This window comes from Dermochelys coriacea, chromosome 23 (assembly GCF_009764565.3).
Source record: "Dermochelys coriacea isolate rDerCor1 chromosome 23, rDerCor1.pri.v4, whole genome shotgun sequence".
NCBI lineage: Eukaryota > Metazoa > Chordata > Testudines > Dermochelyidae > Dermochelys > Dermochelys coriacea.
This window is the reverse complement of record NC_050090.1, coordinates 14,786,882-14,803,272: the sequence shown is the minus strand read 5'-3', so window position 1 is coordinate 14,803,272 and position 16,391 is coordinate 14,786,882. Positions and strand designations below refer to the sequence as shown.

The window sequence follows — 16,391 nt, the reverse complement described above, 5'->3', positions numbered from 1 at the left end:
GGGAACGACATGGGATTGGAGGGCTGGGACTCTGTTGGGGTAGAGCAGGGGGGCTGGGAGCCCGGACTCCTGGGTTCTCTCCCCAGCTCTGGGAGGGGAGGGGGATCTGGTGGTTAGAGCCGGGGGAGGGCTGGGAGCCAGGACTCCTGGGTTCTCTCCTTGTCTTGGGAGATTGATTGAAAATGAGGGGAGGCTCCTGGCACCACCTCTGAGCCTCCCCTCTCCCCGTGGGGGAACAACGCGCCCCGGAACCCTCCCGTCGGCTCCAGTTTGCAAGCCGGCTCGATTTCCCGGATGCGCCGCGCGGGGATTTGTGCGGCGGGTCCACTTCCGACCGCCTCCACTTCCTGTTTCCGGCGCGGTGGGGGAGAGGAGAGGTGAGGCCGGCCTGGGGGGGTCGGTAACCAGGAAACCCTCGGGATGTGACGGTGAGGGGGAGGGTCCCCCCGCGAAACGGGTCCCCCCGCCCCTCCCACACCCGGGTATGGGCGGGGGGTCTCCCCTGGAAACGGGTCCCCCCCATTCCTCCCTTGGGTGTGGGGTGACCGGCCCACGAACCCCCCCAATGTATGTGTTGCTCAGGGGGTCCCCTAAGGCACCAGCCCCCTCCTGAGCCCCCCCCGGGCATGGTGCACCCTGACAGCCCCCCACCAAACGCCCCCTCCCCTCCCCCCCACGAGGGACCCTGTGGTCTGCCTATCCTGGGGGGGAGGGGGGATGTCCTGTGCCTCATGCCTCCGCCAGCCTATATCCACCCCCCATGCGGCGGCTCGAGAGAGCGTTAATGGGGGGGTGTCTGCTCCACTGGGCCAAATCCAGGCAGCGGTCCAAGGCCCTGGGGCAGGAGGCGTGTGGGGTGGATGAGGGGGGGCTTCCCACTGTCCCCGGCTGCAGAGGGACAGCCCCCCCCCCCCCGAGGGCTGCCTGGAGCGGGACCCATGGGGCAAGCCGTGTTGTCTTGCCCGTGTTTAGACAGGGCAAAGGACGCGCCCCGGAGAACAATGGGCCTGTTGGCCTGACGGGGAGCCTGTGCCTGGTGCTTGACTCGTCGAATCCGGCGTTAACGGAAGGAAATGTGATTGATGCCGGTCAATGTGGGCTTTCAGAAAACAGGTCCCGTTGGACGAGCTTGAGACCTGTTTGCCGAGATCGCCGGGGGCGGGGCACGGATAAAGGTAACGGCCCCTACAGAGCGGATATCGCCGGCTGTGCGGCTGCTCCCGTGCTACCGGGTGACGTTTTGGTTAGCAACATTCAACTGATCGCGAAAAACTGCCTATCTGCTAGATCGCAGGGTGTAAACGGGGCATCATCATTGAGCGGGTGTGTTTCCACTGGGGTCTTCCAGGGGGTCAGGCTCTTTGCTATTTGACACTTTTACCGTTGCCCTGGCGTCACGGATCCACAGGATGGGGGCTGCCCCCCCCAGCTTTGGAATGGTGACAAAGTGGGAAATTTCGTAATGTTTGGTGTGAATATTGTGGGTGCCTCAGTTTCCCTGTGTGCTGTGTGTTGGACTAGGTGGAAGGAAAAGGTTGTTCCATCTTTGCAGAGACCCAGAGGACCAGGTGTGATCGTCTGGCTGCCTGGACCCACGCCCATGGAGAACCCCCAAGACAATGCCTGGACGTCTGGTGCCTAGCAGCCTAGAGTCACTCCTGACTAATCAGGGGGTGCATTGCTCCCTTTGGACATGTGTCTCCCCCAGGGGTCCCATCCAGGGGGACTCGCTGCAGGGAGCTCACGGCGTGATGCAGGGGGGCTGCAGGCTCTGAGGTCTGGTCCCAGGAGGCGAGGAAACCAAGGGGCTCACCCCAGGGAGAGAGAGCGACCTGCGAGGAGGATTGGCACGCTGAAGGGGGTCCACCCGGGCCTGTGATTCGGTGTGACAGAGCACCGGGCCTGTGACTCTGTGACTGGTGGTAGTTAGGGGATGGTTGGCGAGTGCATTTGGTGGGCGGTTGGCTGCTGAAGGCGCCAGCAGTCCCTTGCAGTGGTAAAGCAAGGGAAGAAGGAACCAGCAAGGACATGGTGGATAGCCATCTCCCTGCCTAGGACACTGCCAGCCTGTGCAGGCAGAGAGGGTTAGGTCTTGGGAAGCTCAGCCAGGCAAAGCAGCGAAAGCATGAACTGCAGTTGGAAGTGTGGAGGGGGTAAGAGGACCCACCGACAGGTAAGCGGGGAGAGGGCCCCAAAAAGGTTGGGGTGAGCAATCAGCTTCTTGCTGAGGTGCTGATGGGGAACGATTTGGAAGACTGGCAGGGCAGCACCCGGAGCCAGGGCCACCCTCCCTGCCCTGGCACTGAGCATATGCCCAGCTTGGGACCCTCCGACTGAGGGAAAGTGAGCTATCGGGGACAGGCTTTGTCCCAAGGTGGGGAAACTGAGGCACAGCCAATGAGGGCTGCCAGCGAACTGGGCCAGGTTCCGCTCCCTACCCCAGCAGCTGAATTCCAGACCAAGCTGCAGAAGTCTCCCTAATTAGAGAAGCTGAGGACCTTTGCTGGCCACGGCGTTGTGGGACCCCTTAGGGGAAGATTCCTGTATCAGAAATGGGCTACAATGGGGAGATCGGGGGGCAGCTGGTGGTCCCCCTGGAAGTACCGCCACAGGCTACTGTACCTGAGCCTGATAGTCTGCTCGGGGCACCAGGGAATCCAACGCACCAGGCAGCGGTTGCTGGAGAATTTTTCCTGGCCTGGAGTCTTTGATGACGTCTGGCAGTACTGCAGGTCCTGTGACCCCTGCCAGACGGTGGGGAAGGCCCAGGACAAGGGGAAAGCAGCACTGAGGACCTGCCCATCACAGAGGAACCTTCTAAGAAGGCGGCAATGAACATAGTGGGGCCCCTCAGAAAGGCGGCCCGGTCAGGGAAGAAATACATCATGGTAGGGGTAGATTTCGCTACCTGATACTTAGAGGCGGTGGCTCTGTCCTCTATCAAGGCAGACACCGTGGCAGACGCGCTGCCATTTTCAGCAGAGCGGGGGTCCCCAGCGAGGTCCTTACAGACCTGGGCTCCAATTTCGTGTCAGCCCCGCTCCAGGTCTCTGGGAGAAACATGGGGTCTGGCCCACCTGGGCTGCAGCGAATCCCCCTCAGTCCTACGGGCTGGTGGAGAGGTTTTATGGGTTGTTAAAGATGATGCTGAGGACTTGTATGGACGAGCACCTGAACAAGTATCTACCCCACCTGCTGTTCGTGTACCAGGAAGTGCCCCAGGAACCCACAGGATTCTCCTCTTTCAAGTTGCTGTATGGGAGGAAAGCGAGGGGACCCCTGGACTTGGTGAAGGATGAATGAGAGGGGAAGACCGCTCCCAGGTTCCTCTGACTGCTCAGGGGCTTGGCCAGGGGGAACATAGCCAGGGCCCAAGGGAGGCAGAAGGTCTGGTACGACCGCACGGCACGTGCCCGCTTGTATGCCCCTGGTCGGTCTCTTCCCTGAGCCAGGAATCAATTCCCCTCTCTGTCTAGCTTACCCTGGGCTCGCTAGCCAAGCTGTGCACCGGGTGGAGACAGCTGGAAACACCCATTAGGGGTTATGGTTCAGAATCACTGGGAAAACAGCTGGAGACCTGCAGACTGAGGGCAGAGACATGCTGGCTTTAGGGGTGATGCAGCTGCCCACCAGCCCTGGGCCTCTCCCGTGGGGTTGGTCCCCAAGAAAGATGGAGGTTCGAACCAATTCTGTATGGACTGTCAGAAGCTCAGTACCATCACTGTGTCTGATGCTTATCCCGTGCCTGGACCTGATGAGATTCTAGACAAGTTGGCGAGGAGGGTTACCTCACTGCTGTGGATCTCACTAAAGGCTACTGGCCTGTGACTTTGCACGGAGAGGCCAGGTTGAAAGCTGTCTTCACCACCCCAATAGGAAGTGCTTAATTTGTGCCAGGTGCCTCCGGGCTTGGCAGTTCCTGGCCCCGGCGCCTCTGGGCTTGCCACATCAGTTATGAAAGTAAAAAAATTGCTTAAGCCCCAGCACCTCTTTCATTATAAATTATATAGCGCTTTTTGAGTTCCTGGTCCTACCTTTTGGCCTCAAGGGAGCACCTGCTGCCTTCCAGTGCCGGGTGGATCAGTTATCATGCTCTGGAGAAGGCTCTGAGCCAGGGCCCATTTCTGGTAAACTCAGACTTCAACAAGTCCTTCCTGGTGTCCCCAATGCCTCAGGCCCAGGGCTGAGCGAGAATCTGCTGCCCCGGAAGCAGAGCTAGGCCACCAGGAAGAAGGGATGCCTGGCCATGGGGTGGGCTCTTAAAAAGCTGCAGCTGTATCTGTTTGGGGGGCACTTTACTGTGTACACTGACCACTCGCCCCTGACAGGCTGCACCGAGTGACGGGGGCTAATGTCAGCAGCTGAGATGGAGTCTGATCCTCCAGGATCATGAGATGAAGGAGGGCCATGTGAATGGATGTGTAAAAGTTTTGGCAGATGCTTTGTCCCGGAGATGGGGGGCCTGAGCTTCCCCACGTCACTGGCTGAAGTCACCCTGCTCAGTTCGGTCTTGGGGACAGAGAGGTGACAAAATGGGAATCTTCGTAATATTTTATGTGAATGCTGTGTGTGCCCAGTTTCCCCCGTGTGATGCGTGTTTGACTAGGTGGGGGGAAAAGGTTGTTTGATCTCTGGAGATACCCAGGGGACCAGGTGTGATTGATGCCTGGCTGCCGGGCCCCATGCCCATGGAGAACCTGGAAGACGACACCCGGGCATTTGGTGGTTAGGTGCTGGGTTCCAGACAGTTAAACTGGCTGAGATTCTCTCCAGACTAAACTGTGGGTACATTGCTCCCTTTGGGGATGCCAGTCTTCCCCAGGGGTCCCATCCAGGTGGACTCGCTGGGGGAAGCTCCCAGCGTGTCGCAGGGGGGCTGCAGGCTCCTTACGCAGTGCTGTGATCAAAACGGCTAACGCAATCCTGGGGTGTGTAAATGGGCATCTCGAGGTGGGGCAGGGGTTAGCCAGCCTTGGGGCGGCCGTGGCAGGGACCCTGTGTCCCATCCTGGGGCCCCCACCTCACGGAGGAGGGTGATGAGTTGCAGAGGAGCCGGCAGAGCCCCGAGAAGGGTACAAGTGTCAGCAAGAGTCCAGGAGCTGCGGCTATTTAGCATCACAAGAAGGTGAAGGGGGAACTGGGTCCCTGTCTGTAGTGGGGGAGGTGGGGACCAAATGCTTAGGCTAGCAGAGGATGGGCTAACACGGGCGGGTCTCTGGCCTGGGTGATCAGGGGGTCGGTGACCACAGCAGATCCATGGGGTTCGTGGAAGGTTTGTCTCTTGGGGGACTGATCACAGCTGCATCCCCTATCTGGTTTGGTGATGGGGGGTCCCCCTTTCCTGGCAGGAGATGGGGGGTCTGTCCCTGAGGAGACTGGATCTGGGATCAGTGTGGCCTTGGGACGTAACTGATTCCCTCCCCCAGGGACGCTGAGCCAGGATGACGCGTCACGGCAAGAACTGCACGGCTGGCGCTGTGTACACCTACCACGAGAAAAAGAAGGACACGGGTGAGATTCCACCTGCTGTGAGGAAGGGGCGCCGGCTGAGCTGCGGGGGCGGGGGGGCGGTGGAGCCCAGGGCTGGGCTAGCAGGGGTTGCGAGTCGGGAGTGAGGGGCACCGGCTGAGCTGGGGGAGAGGGGACCAGGACCAGACTATCAGGGGGCTGCAGATCGGGAGTGAGGGGCACCGGCCAAGCTGTGGGTGGGGGGAGATCAGCTTCCATCCCTGTGCCCTAACTTTCTCTTCCCCCCCCCCCCCCACTTTTCAGCCGCCTCTGGTTACGGGACGCAGAACGTCCGTCTGAGCCGAGATGCTGTCAAGGACTTTGACTGCTGTTGCCTTTCCCTGCAGCCCTGCAAGGACCCCGTGGTCACGTAGGTATCAGGGTGTCAGAGGCACCCCCACATGGATGTGGGCTGCCTGGGTCCTGGCAGCTGTATAGAGAGGCACCCGAAAAGGGGAAACAGCCCTTCTGGGTCCCGGCAGCCACGTATTATTCAAACCCCTGATGGTGCTTTAAAGCCACCCAGCCGCATGGCCCCCAGCCTGGCAGCCCCCGGGTGGGCAGAGAATCCCTGAGCCGGTGCATCCCCGTCTGCAGGTGGGTAAGGGGGGTCTGGTCTGTGGGGGGGCCTGCGTCCCAGCCCCCTGCCCATATTTCTCCCCCCGCCCCCCAGGCCCGACGGATACCTGTATGAGAAGGAGGCCATCCTGGAGTACATCCTGCACCAGAAGAAGGAGATTGCCCGGCAGATGAAGGTGGGTCCCCGCTGTTCTGCTCCCCTTGGGGGCTGCGAGTCAGGAGTGAGGGGCACCAGCAGATCTGGGGGACAAGGCTGGGAGGTGGTAATTTCTCTCCTAGGGCCCTGACTGGGCCCAGTTTGGGGGAGCTGGGCCCCATGGGTCTGGTTGCCTCTCCCCACCCCCCCCCAACCCAGTGGCTAAGCTAAGGAACTGCAGGTGGTGGGTTTGAGGCCCATCACTGACAGCCTATGGAGGGGAGGGGTGTTAGGGGGCAGGAGGGCTCTGGGGGGGCTGTCCCTGAAGCAACCCCCCTTCCCCCGCCCCGGTGCTGCAGGCCTACGAGAAGCAGAAGAAGGAGAAACGGACGGAGCTGGAGGAGCTGAGCCGGGTGGCTGAGGATGCCAAGGTGAAGGGCTTTCTGGCCAAGGAGATGAGCATAGTCAGCAAACCCCTGAACCCCTTCGACCACAAATCAGGTACGGGGCAGCAGGGCTGTGGGTCAGGAGTGAGGGGCAGGGCAGGGCAGGAGCCCATGGCTGGGCTAGCAGGGGGCTGCAGGTCGGGAGTGACGGGCACCGGCAGGGCTGGTGGGAGCCCAGGCCCGGGCTAGCAGGGGGTTGTGGATCGGGAGTGAGGGGCACTGGCAGGGCTGAGCTAGCAGGGGGCTGCGGGTCAGGAGTGAGGGGCACTGGCAGGGCTGGGGGGGACGGGAAGACACAAGGGCTGGGCTGGCAGGGGCTGCAGGTCAGGAGTGAGGGGCACCAGCAGGGCTGGGGGGGGCGGGAGGACACAAGGGCTGGTCAGGAATGAGGGGCACTGGTGCGTTCCAGGGGATCCCCAGCCCGGCCCAAGTAGTGTGGAGGAGGCCAAGCAGCTGCCCAGCTTCTGGATCCCATCGCTGACCCCCGAGGCCAAGGCCAGCGCGGTGCGGAAGCCGGTGAGTGAGCCAGGGCTCCGCCCCTCCCGCCCCCTGTGATGAAGCGGGACTGTTCTTAATGTTTCCTCTGAATAGTGTGGGGGTGCCTTAGTTTCCCCTAGGCAGTTCTTAAGTATCTAGGGGGTGGGATAAGGGTGTTTGATCATTGCAGAGCCCTAGAGGGCAGGTGTGTGCAGGGGTCTGGACACAGAGAATGGCCGACATCCTGTTTCCTGGCAACTGATGGCCTGGGCCCCCTGCAAGGTGAGAGCTAAAGGGTTGGAGAACAAAGGAATCAGGTGCCCTCCTGGCCCAGGAAAGGGACAAAGGCCAGAGGAGGGGGGGCTGTAGGGAGTTTCAGTTTGGGGCTGGCTGGGGATGAGGGGTGAAGTGCAGACGTGGTTGTCTGGCTCCCTGCCCCCCAGAATGGACCCAGCTGAAGGGTCCTGTTCTCAGCACCTACAAGCTCTGGTTTAGACCATGTTCCTGTCGTCTAATAAACCTTTTGTGTTACTGGGCTGAGAGTCACGTCTGACTGCGGAGTTGGGGGGCAGGACCCTCTGGCCCCCCCAGGACCCCGCCTGGGCGGACTGGCTGTGGGACATGCCCGGAGGGGCAGAGGATGCTGAATGCTCCGGGGTCAGCCCCAGGAAGGGGGCAGCCGGGTGAGCTGTGTGTCCTGCAGACCGGCTGCTCCCGGAGAGGAGACTCCCCAGAGTCCTGACCGGCTTCATAGGGAGCAGTTCCAGAGCATCCCCCTGGGACTCCGTGACACCCCCTCAGGGAAGGAGCCAGCCTCCCCCAACTCACACATTGCAGCTCTCCCAGAGCGTCCTGGGAGGAGCTGAAGCTTCCCCCCCCCGCCACCCTCCCACCCCCGGTGGCATCTGCCCCCCGGGCACTTCTATATGGGCTGTCACCTGCCTGTGAGAACCCCAGAGTGGGGCAAGGGGCTGAGGCAACTCCTGACAAGTTACATAGGCCCCCACCCTCGCCCATCTCTAACCACTTCACCCCACTCTCAGCCCAGGGCCAGGGAGAGAACCCAGGTGTCCTGGCTCCCAGCCCCTGGTCTCTATCCCCCCACAGGACCGGTGCGTGTACTGCCCCATGAGTGGGCGGCCCCTCAAGCTGAAGGACCTGACCCCCGTGTGCTTCACATTGCTGGACCCGGCGGTGGGTCGCGTCGGGCTCATCAACCGGCAGGACCGATATGTCTGCGCCGTCACCCGTGACATGTTGGGCAACTCGGTCCCCTGCGCTGTCCTGCGGCCCTCGTGAGTTGGGTGTGAAGGGCACCGGCAGAGCTGGGGCAGGAGGGGCTGAGGTAGCAGGGGGCTGCAGGTCGGGAGCGAGGGGCACTGGCAGAGCTGGGCAGGGGCGGGAGGAGACAAGGGCTGGGCTAGTAGGGGGCTGCGGGTCGGGGGTGAGGGGCATCCCAGGCACTGGGGAGGCTAGACCTGCCCTCATTGGCTGGGCAGTCAGATGGCCTGGGCTCTCTGCCCCCCCCCATAGCCATTCTCTCCCCCCAGGGGCGCCGTGGTCACCCTGGAGTGCGTGGAGCGGCTGCTGAAGAAGGACATGGTGGACCCAGTGAACGGGGAGAAGCTGCGGGAGGACGACATCATTGTGCTCCAGCGGGTGAGTGGCTGCACCCCACAGCCAGGAGGGGCCTCCCTGCAGAGCCCCCTCCCTGCCCGTTACCCACCCAGCAGCCTGGGGCGGGGTGGGGGCTGAAGGGGGGGCAGGGACAGGGTCAGGATAGCCCCCTATTCTCACCCTCCCTCCCCCCTTTCTCCCCTCAATTGTCTTCCAGGGCGGCACAGGCTTCGCTGGATCCGGGGTGTGTCTGGAAGCCAAGAAGTCCCGCCCTGTCATGCAGGCCTAGCCCCGCCCCTTCTTCCTAGGGGCTTGTGCCACATGGGGCGGGGCAGGGCAGGTCATTTTAACCTGGGGCCCCCAGCGCCACTGCCTGCTCTCCTGAGCAGGGAAACTGAGGCAGGCGCTGGGTCAGCGTGGGCGGCCCTCTGCCTCCATGCTGCTTGTAGTGTGTGTCAATAAAGCCGTGTGTCACCCATAGCCCGTGTGGGCCTGATCGCTGTTACGTCCCCCCTTCTGCGCCCTTTCTCCAAACTGAACACACCTGTCCCGTCAGCCGGCAAAGGGGGAGGCAGTTCTCCAGCAAAGGCCTAACCTGCGCGGGACAGGAACTCTGCGCGTGCGCAGTGGTGCAGAATCCCCGCAGGAGCAGGGCCCTTCCCGTGACTTGCCTGCTGTGTCTCTTGTAACGCCAGCTGCCTGATCCGTAGTTCCCCAGGTTCTCCTTTTGCCCCTTTTTAAAGATGGGCGCCACGTTCGCCCTTCTCCAGGCTTTTAGGCCCTCTCCCATCAGCTGTCAGGTTTCACCCCTAGGGGCTCTGAGATTTCTTCCAGCCCCACTGACTTGAATTCATTCCGATTGGTCCAAAGATCTCGGGCGAGTTCTTTACTTGTCCCGATCTGCGTCCCGTCCCCTGTATCGCCTGGGGGAACGTCGCTAGGCGTCCGGTCACGTTATTGTTTGTGAGCAGACCGGAGCGAAGCCAACAGGGACCAGCACCGCCTTCCCTTCATCTCCCGTTCCCAGCTCGGCTTCCCCTTTGTGCGGCCAACCTACCCCGTCCTCAATCGTGTTTGAAGAACCCCTTCTGGCCTCCCATTCCTCGCCACCAACTCGGCTTTCCTGGGGTGGGCCCTACCCACTCGCGCTAGTGCCACGGACACTTCCATGGTGACCTCCCCTCCTTCCTTTCCCTGTCTGGATCCCCTCGAGTTTTAGAGCACTGAGAAGCTCCTTGGGCTGCCACGTCAGCCTCCCGTGGCTCTTCGAAGCTTCCCTCCGTGTGAGACTATCTTGGTGTATTAGTCCTTGGAGGATCTTCCAGCCCCTTTTGGCTCCTTTTCTTCCTATTTGCTCTCTCCGTGGGACCCTGAGTCGTCATGTTGCTGGTCTCGTGTCCTCCACTCGATCAGATCTGGAAGGCAACCCCTTTCCTGTTCACAGCTTATTCATTCCCCCCCTCCCACTGCTCCTTGGGGCCGGACCCTGGTGCGGCTCGGCCCAACAGCCCCTGGGATCCGCTCGCGGGCAAGCCAGACCCGGGCTGGGCTGGGCTGTGGCAGGGCTCGGGGCCAGAGTCACTTTGCGGCAGTGCCTGCCTGAATCTGCAGGCAGCCTGCGACGCAAATCAGTGCCGTGAAACAGTCTGGGGTTTGTGTTACCAGAGACACAGCAGGCAAGTCATGGGAGGGGCCCTGCTCCTGCGGGGATTCTGTGCCACTGCGCACGCGCAGAGTTCCTGTCCCGCGCGGGTTAGGCCTTGGCCGGAGAACTGCCTCCGCCTTTGATCACCCATGTCTAGGAAAGACGTGGAGATCCAGGGGAAGACCCCACCCCCCACCAATTGCACCCCGTGTCTGATTGCAGCTGGGCGATGTCCCTTGCGGCCCTATAGCCCCGTGCAGGGGCAGGAGGCACGTGACCCCGGCCCCACGCCCACACTCGTGAGCAGTGCCTGGCACTGGCTAGTTATGCAAACACAGTCCCAGAAAATGGCAAAGGCGCACTCTGGCACCGGGTGAATACAAAGCGAGGCCAGACTCCTAGCTGGGGCTGTTTTGTTCGAGGCAGAGGGAGGGGGTGTCTGTCTGGCCTGGGGGGAGCAGGCCCCCCACACTGAGCCTGTGGTCTCCTTGGGCAGTTTGCTCGAGAGCGGCTGGGCTGGCTGTGACGAAGTGGGACTGTTCTTAATGTTTCCTGTGAATACTGTGGGGGTACCTCAGTTCCCCCTAGGCGGTTCTTAAGTCTCCAGGTGGGGAGATTAGAGGGGGGGGGATTGTTGCAGAGTAAAGGGCCAGTGTCCATAAATGGAGACACTCTGTCTCCTAAAAAAGAAAAGGAGTACGTGTGGCACCTTAGAGACTAACAAATTTATTAGAGCATCAGCTTTCGTGAGCTACAGCTCACTTCATCGAAAGCTTATGCTCTAATAAATTTGTTAGTCTCTAAGGTGCCACAAGTCCTCCTTTTCTTTTTGCGAATACAGACTAACACGGCTGCTACTCTGAACTCTGTCTCCTGGCAACTGATGGCCTGGGCCCTTCCCCCTGCCAGGTGAGAGCTAAAGGGTTGGAGAACAAAGGGATCCGGGGCCAGGGGAAAGGGACAAAGCGCAGAGGAGGGGGGCTGGAGCGGGAGTCAGTTGGGACTGGCTGGGGACATGGAGTGAAGTGCAGACGGGGTTGTCTGGCTCACTGCCCCCCCAGATTGGACCCGGCTGAGGGGTCCTGTTCTCTGCACCTACAAGCTCTGTGTTAGACCATGTTCCTGTCGTCTAATAAACCTTCTGTGTTACTGGCTGGCTGAGAGTCACGTCTGACTGTGGAGTTGGGGGGCAGGACCCTCTGGCTTCCCCAGGACCCTGCCTGGGCGGACTCACTGTGGGAAGCGCCCGGAGGGGTGGAGGATGCTGGATGCTCTGGGGTCAGCCCCAGGAAGGGGGAAGCCGGGTGTGTCCTGCAGACAGACTGTTCCCGGAGAGGAGACTCCCCAGATGCAGACCCGCGCCCGTGACACCGGCTACCTGGCCAGAGCCTGTGCAGGCCGTAGAACGAGCCCACCCGCAGCCAACAGCTGCTCCCAGCTCCCACCCGCGCCAGTCAGCTCCGGTGGGCACAACCTGACTGCAGACCACGGCCCCCTGCCCAGCCCCAGGGACCCACAGTGCATGGCGGGTTGAACATGGGCAGAGTCCCTGGGGAGGGCAGCAGGGGGAGAACCGGCCCACGGCATCGAAATGGGGGGGGCTCAAAAGGGGTATTTGCCCCCGGCAGGGTAGTACTGTTTGAGCCGGGGGTGACCCCCCTGTGCTTTGGGCCAGAAAGGCCCTGTGCCCCCTCCCCATCCTGGGGCCAAATGGGGCCAGTGCCCCATTCCCACCCACTTAAGCCAGCCAGTCCCTGCCCCCTCAGAGGGGAAAGGGCCGGCTGGGAGCTGGCGCTCCCCATCCCCGCAGAGAAAGGCTCTCACCCCCGGGGCCCCCCCCAAAACAGCACAGCCAGCCCGGCAGAGGTGGGGGGACCCTGTTTATTGTACCATGTGCGTGTACAGCTCTGTGCCCCCCCCAGCAGCACTGATCCCCCCATCCCTGCACCCCCCCATCCCTGCACCCCCCCCCCACCTCTCACTCGCTGGCAATTAATGCCTGATGCAGAAAACAGGGACGGGGGAGCCACTCCTATGCCATCCCTTCCCGCGGCCATGTGAGGGAGGGTGGGGGCTGAGAACCTTGGTCACAACCGGTGGGGGTTTGTGAGTGTCCATCAGCCCCCCCCTCCGCTTAATACTGTTGTTTTTTACAGGGTGGGTGGGGAGAGGGGTTTGTTCTGCCAGCAGCCTACAGGTAAACTGAGGCACGGGAAAGGGAATGGCTATCCCTGGGCATTAAACCCAGGAGTGCTGCCCGTCCCCCGCTCCCCTCCCAGAGCAGCGGGAGGGGAGAGAACCCAGGAGTCCTGGCTCCCAGCCCTACCCACTTGACCCCACTCGCCTCCCAGAGCTTGGGAGAGAACCCAGGAGTCCTGGCTCCCAGCCTTCTAGTCCATGCCCTAGCACAAGTCTGAGTGCACCTCCAAATCTGTATAGCCCCCCCAATAAATAAGTCCCCTCCCCCCCAGGTCCTTGTAGGGGCGTTGTGGGGGGCAGGCCCGGACTCCCCTGGTCACAGCTCGTCGTGCTTGCGGGTCAGATCCTCCCCGTAGTTGGTGGCTTGGCTGCCCACGAACATGGTCCAAGTGTCGAGGATCTCCTGCTTCGTCAGCCGCCCGTCCTGGGGGGGGCAGAGCCGGTTACAGGGGGCGGTCCTGGCTCCCCTCTCCACCTCTAGTCAGCTCCCCCCACCCCCCCAGCCCTCTCCCGCCACTCACCTTGTCCTTGTCGGACTCGAAGAGCAGGTGCTTGGCCTCCACCTCGGGGTGGTCATAGTCCTGGGGCAGGATCCAGTGGCCGATCTCGGCCCGGTCCAGCCGCCCGTCCCGGTCCAGGTCCCGGAAGTCCAGGAATTGCTGCCGCTCGCTCTGCACCCACTCGGGCTCCGGCTCGCCGCTCTCGGGGGTGTACATGTCGCCTGGGGGGTTGCGGAGAGACTAAGGGCCTGGAACACCCCAGCCAGGCTCCCGCTGTCTCTAACCCTCCCCCCAGAGACCCCCCCCAGCCCCCTACTCACCGATGTACTCATCCACCTGCACGTAACCGTCCCCGTTCTTGTCAATGTCTTCAATTGTTTCCTGGGGGGGAGGCAGGAGTTAGGTGCTGCAGAGCATCATGGGAACAGCTGTGGCAACACTTCTCTTCCCTCCTGCCCCCCCGCCTCAGCTTCCTCCAGGGCTGAGGGGTTCCTGGCTGAAGACAGGAATTGGGGGATGGGGGTGCAGTGAACGCTCCCAGCCTCCCCTACTCTAACCACTCGCCCCGCTCCCCTCCCAGAGCCCGGGAGGGAACCCCAGCGTCCGGGCCCCTCACCGTGACGATGATGTCCTTCATGTAGTCGAACTCCTCGGGGTGCAGGAAGGCGGTGAACTCCTCCCGCGTGGCCACCATGTCCCCGTCCCTGTCGGCCGCTTTGAAGCGCCGCTCGTCCCGCGCCAGCATCTTGCGGTAGGATTGTTTGTCCTCCAGGTCCCCGAACTCCTCCCCTGCGGGGCGCGGAGCTGTGAGCCCCCAGCCTGGGGATGGAATCCACGAATCCTGGCTCCCAGCCCCCCCCAAATTCTGTTGCCTTCAGAACTCCCCATCAAGTGGGTTATTCCCTTGCTAGCCACATGGCGAAAGAGACACCACCAGGGGGCGGGGGCAGGGGCGGGGTTGTGTGTGTGTGTGGGGGGGTGTTCCCTCTCTCAGGGCTGCCCTATCCTGCCCCATGGCGGGGCCCAGGCCCCTCCACCCTGCCTCTCCCATCCCAGCTGGGGCCTGACCCACCCCCAGCATAACAGCCTGCTCACACACCCCCTCCCACCAACCCTCTCTTACTGTCACCCTGCCCCCTGAGTAGTTCCCCCTCCCTACTGCCGGGCATCTCACCTTCTGGCGAGCAGCCCCCACGCCCCTCCCAGGGCCAGGCAGAGAACCCAGGAGTCCTGGCTCCCAGCCCCCGCTGCTCTGATCCACCAGCCCTCACGCCCCTCCCAGGGCCAGGGAGAGAACCCAGGAATCCCGGCTCCCAGCCCCCCCTGCTCTAACCCATCAGCCCCCAGCCCCCCTCACCCTCGTAGTAGCCATAGGTGGCGTTCTTGAACTCGGGCCAGGCGATGCGCCCGTCGCCGTCCCGGTCGTAGTCCTGCCAGTTCTTCTGCACGTTCTCGAAGATGTACCGGTTCTGGGTGTGCTTGATCCAGTCCTTCAGCTCGGCCTGGGTCACGAAGCCGTCCTGGTCCCGGTCGATCCGCTCCACGATCTTCCTGCCGGGGGGCAGGGGCACATCAGGGGGCGCTGGACGCCTGGGTCCCACCCCCAGCCCCAAGCCTACTGGGGTCCCCCCTGCCCTGCTACAGAGCATGGTCCCACTAACAGGACTCCTGGGTTCTCTCCCCAGCTCTGGGAGGGGAGTGGGGTGCAGTGGTTAGAGCCGGGGGCTGGGACCCGGACGCCAGGGTTCTCTGGCTCACCCCAGGCGCTCCTGGCTCTCCTCGGGCGTGAGCTGGTCGAAGGTCTTGGCCTGCTCCTTGCCCAGGAAGGCCTCGTGGTCGTACTGGAAGCCCTGGCGGTCGTCGTGCGGGTGGTCGCTCAGCTCCTGCCCGTGGTGCACCCGGTCCCGCTTCTCGGGGGGCGGCTTGGCCAGCGCCAGGCCCAGACACAGCGCCAGCAGCCCCTGGCCCCACAGCATCCTCGTCCCGCCGCAGCCCTGGAGGGAGGCAGGTGGGGGCTGGTCTGTGCTGGCCATGGGCCCGCCCCCACTGCCACCTGCCCTATGGCCAGTCAGGCGCCCGCAGTGCCCTTCTGCCTCCAGTTTCCGCCAGACTGCCCCATAGCCCCTCCCCCACTGACTCCTGCCTCACGCCCACACCCATTGCCATGCTGCATAGACCCCCACTGACTCCTGCCCCACAGCCCCTCACCACCCTGCCCCCCCGTTCCACATGGGCACTTGGGGGGAATCCTCTTGTGGGGGATCACAAAACTGGGACTCCAGTGACATGGGGGATGTGCCAGTCCCCCCAGGACCCAGCCCCCCCGTACCTCACCCAGCCGCAGGGGGCTCCCCCAGACTCACCCCACCGCACCTCACCCAGCCGCAGGGGGGTCTCCCAAACTCACCCCCTCACCTCACCCAGCTGCAGGGGGGTCCCCCCCGGACCCAGCCCCCCCATACCTTGCTCAGCTCCGCACTGCACAGCACCGCGCCCAGCTCCCGTCTTCGATGGGGGGACCCGGCACCCCGCAACTCCGCCCACACGAGGCCACGCCCCCAGCCCGGGGAGGCCAATTGGAGGTCGGTATCACTAAGGGGGCGGGGCCAGGCCCCTCGCTGATTGGCTGCTCGGCGCCACGTTGACACAAAGTATCTCCCGCAAGTTTTACTCCTGGCCCGGGAAAAGGGGGACACGTGGGGAGGGTGGGGATCTGGGGTGCGTCTGTGGGGATGGGGGGCAGGGTTGGGGTTTGGGGTCTGTGCGGATGGGGTCTATGGGGGGCAGGGATGGGGTTCGGGATTGGGGGTCTGTGGGGATGGGGTCAGGACTGTGGCGGGCAGGGGATGTGCCAGGTCTGGAGGCCAGCACTTTGGGGACCAGGGGGCTGTGGGGGGGAGCGAGGATGGGGGTTGGAATCAGGGGGGTCTGTGGGGTTGGGGGCAGGGCTGTGGGGGGCAGAGGGATGGGGAATGAGGCTTATGGGTTTTGACCCAAGCTGACCAAACCTCATACAGCATCCCTATGGCATCACATGGGCCCATCCACACCCCACAGCTCCCTCCCCATCCGTCCGCCCAGCCATGGGGCCCCCGCAGCTGGGATCCTGGTGCTGAACCGGGGAGGGGCAGCTGAGCGAAGGGCGGGGCTTGACCCCCATCTCTCGGGGCCTACTGGGACAGGAATGTTTCACTCTGGGGCCAGGTCACACCCAGGCCGAGGGCTGGACAGGTTTACACAGGAACCCTAGGGCAGGGAGGGGAAGGAGGCAGGGGAGGATTCGG

The 16,391-nt window shown here is 62.9% G+C and overlaps 2 protein-coding genes across 5 annotated transcripts; one reads left to right on the top strand and one right to left on the bottom strand.

Moving 5' to 3' along the window:
• Positions 1-343: 343 nt before the first annotated feature.
• On the top strand, positions 344-9,241 carry LOC119847220 (nitric oxide synthase interacting protein). 4 transcript variants are annotated; one of them, XM_038381797.2, is made up of 10 exons: positions 376-428; positions 973-1,175; positions 5,427-5,511; positions 5,773-5,878; positions 6,182-6,263; positions 6,583-6,724; positions 7,079-7,185; positions 8,254-8,441; positions 8,697-8,805; positions 8,981-9,241. In XM_038381797.2, exons 3-10 carry the CDS (start codon positions 5,442-5,444, stop codon positions 9,050-9,052), a joined length of 876 nt encoding a protein of 291 aa, XP_038237725.1. In that variant the 5' UTR covers positions 376-428; positions 973-1,175; positions 5,427-5,441; the 3' UTR covers positions 9,053-9,241. The 4 variants fall into 4 exon arrangements, with proteins under 4 accessions (XP_038237737.1, XP_038237725.1, XP_043357054.1 ...); XM_043501119.1 differs by lacking the exon at positions 376-428 and having other exon boundaries at positions 8,981-9,066; positions 9,123-9,241; XM_043501121.1 differs by lacking the exons at positions 376-428; positions 973-1,175 and adding an exon at positions 1,198-1,323 and having other exon boundaries at positions 8,981-9,066; positions 9,123-9,241.
• Positions 9,242-12,549: 3,308 nt separating this feature from the next.
• Positions 12,550-15,653, bottom strand: RCN3 (reticulocalbin 3). Its single transcript, XM_038381796.1, has 7 exons — positions 15,570-15,653; positions 14,866-15,101; positions 14,465-14,658; positions 13,724-13,896; positions 13,428-13,488; positions 13,129-13,328; positions 12,550-13,031 (listed from the first exon to the last, which is right to left on the bottom strand). Exons 2-7 carry the CDS (start codon positions 15,081-15,083, stop codon positions 12,924-12,926), a joined length of 954 nt encoding a protein of 317 aa, XP_038237724.1. The 5' UTR covers positions 15,084-15,101; positions 15,570-15,653; the 3' UTR covers positions 12,550-12,923.
• Between the last annotated feature and the right edge of the window lie 738 nt (positions 15,654-16,391).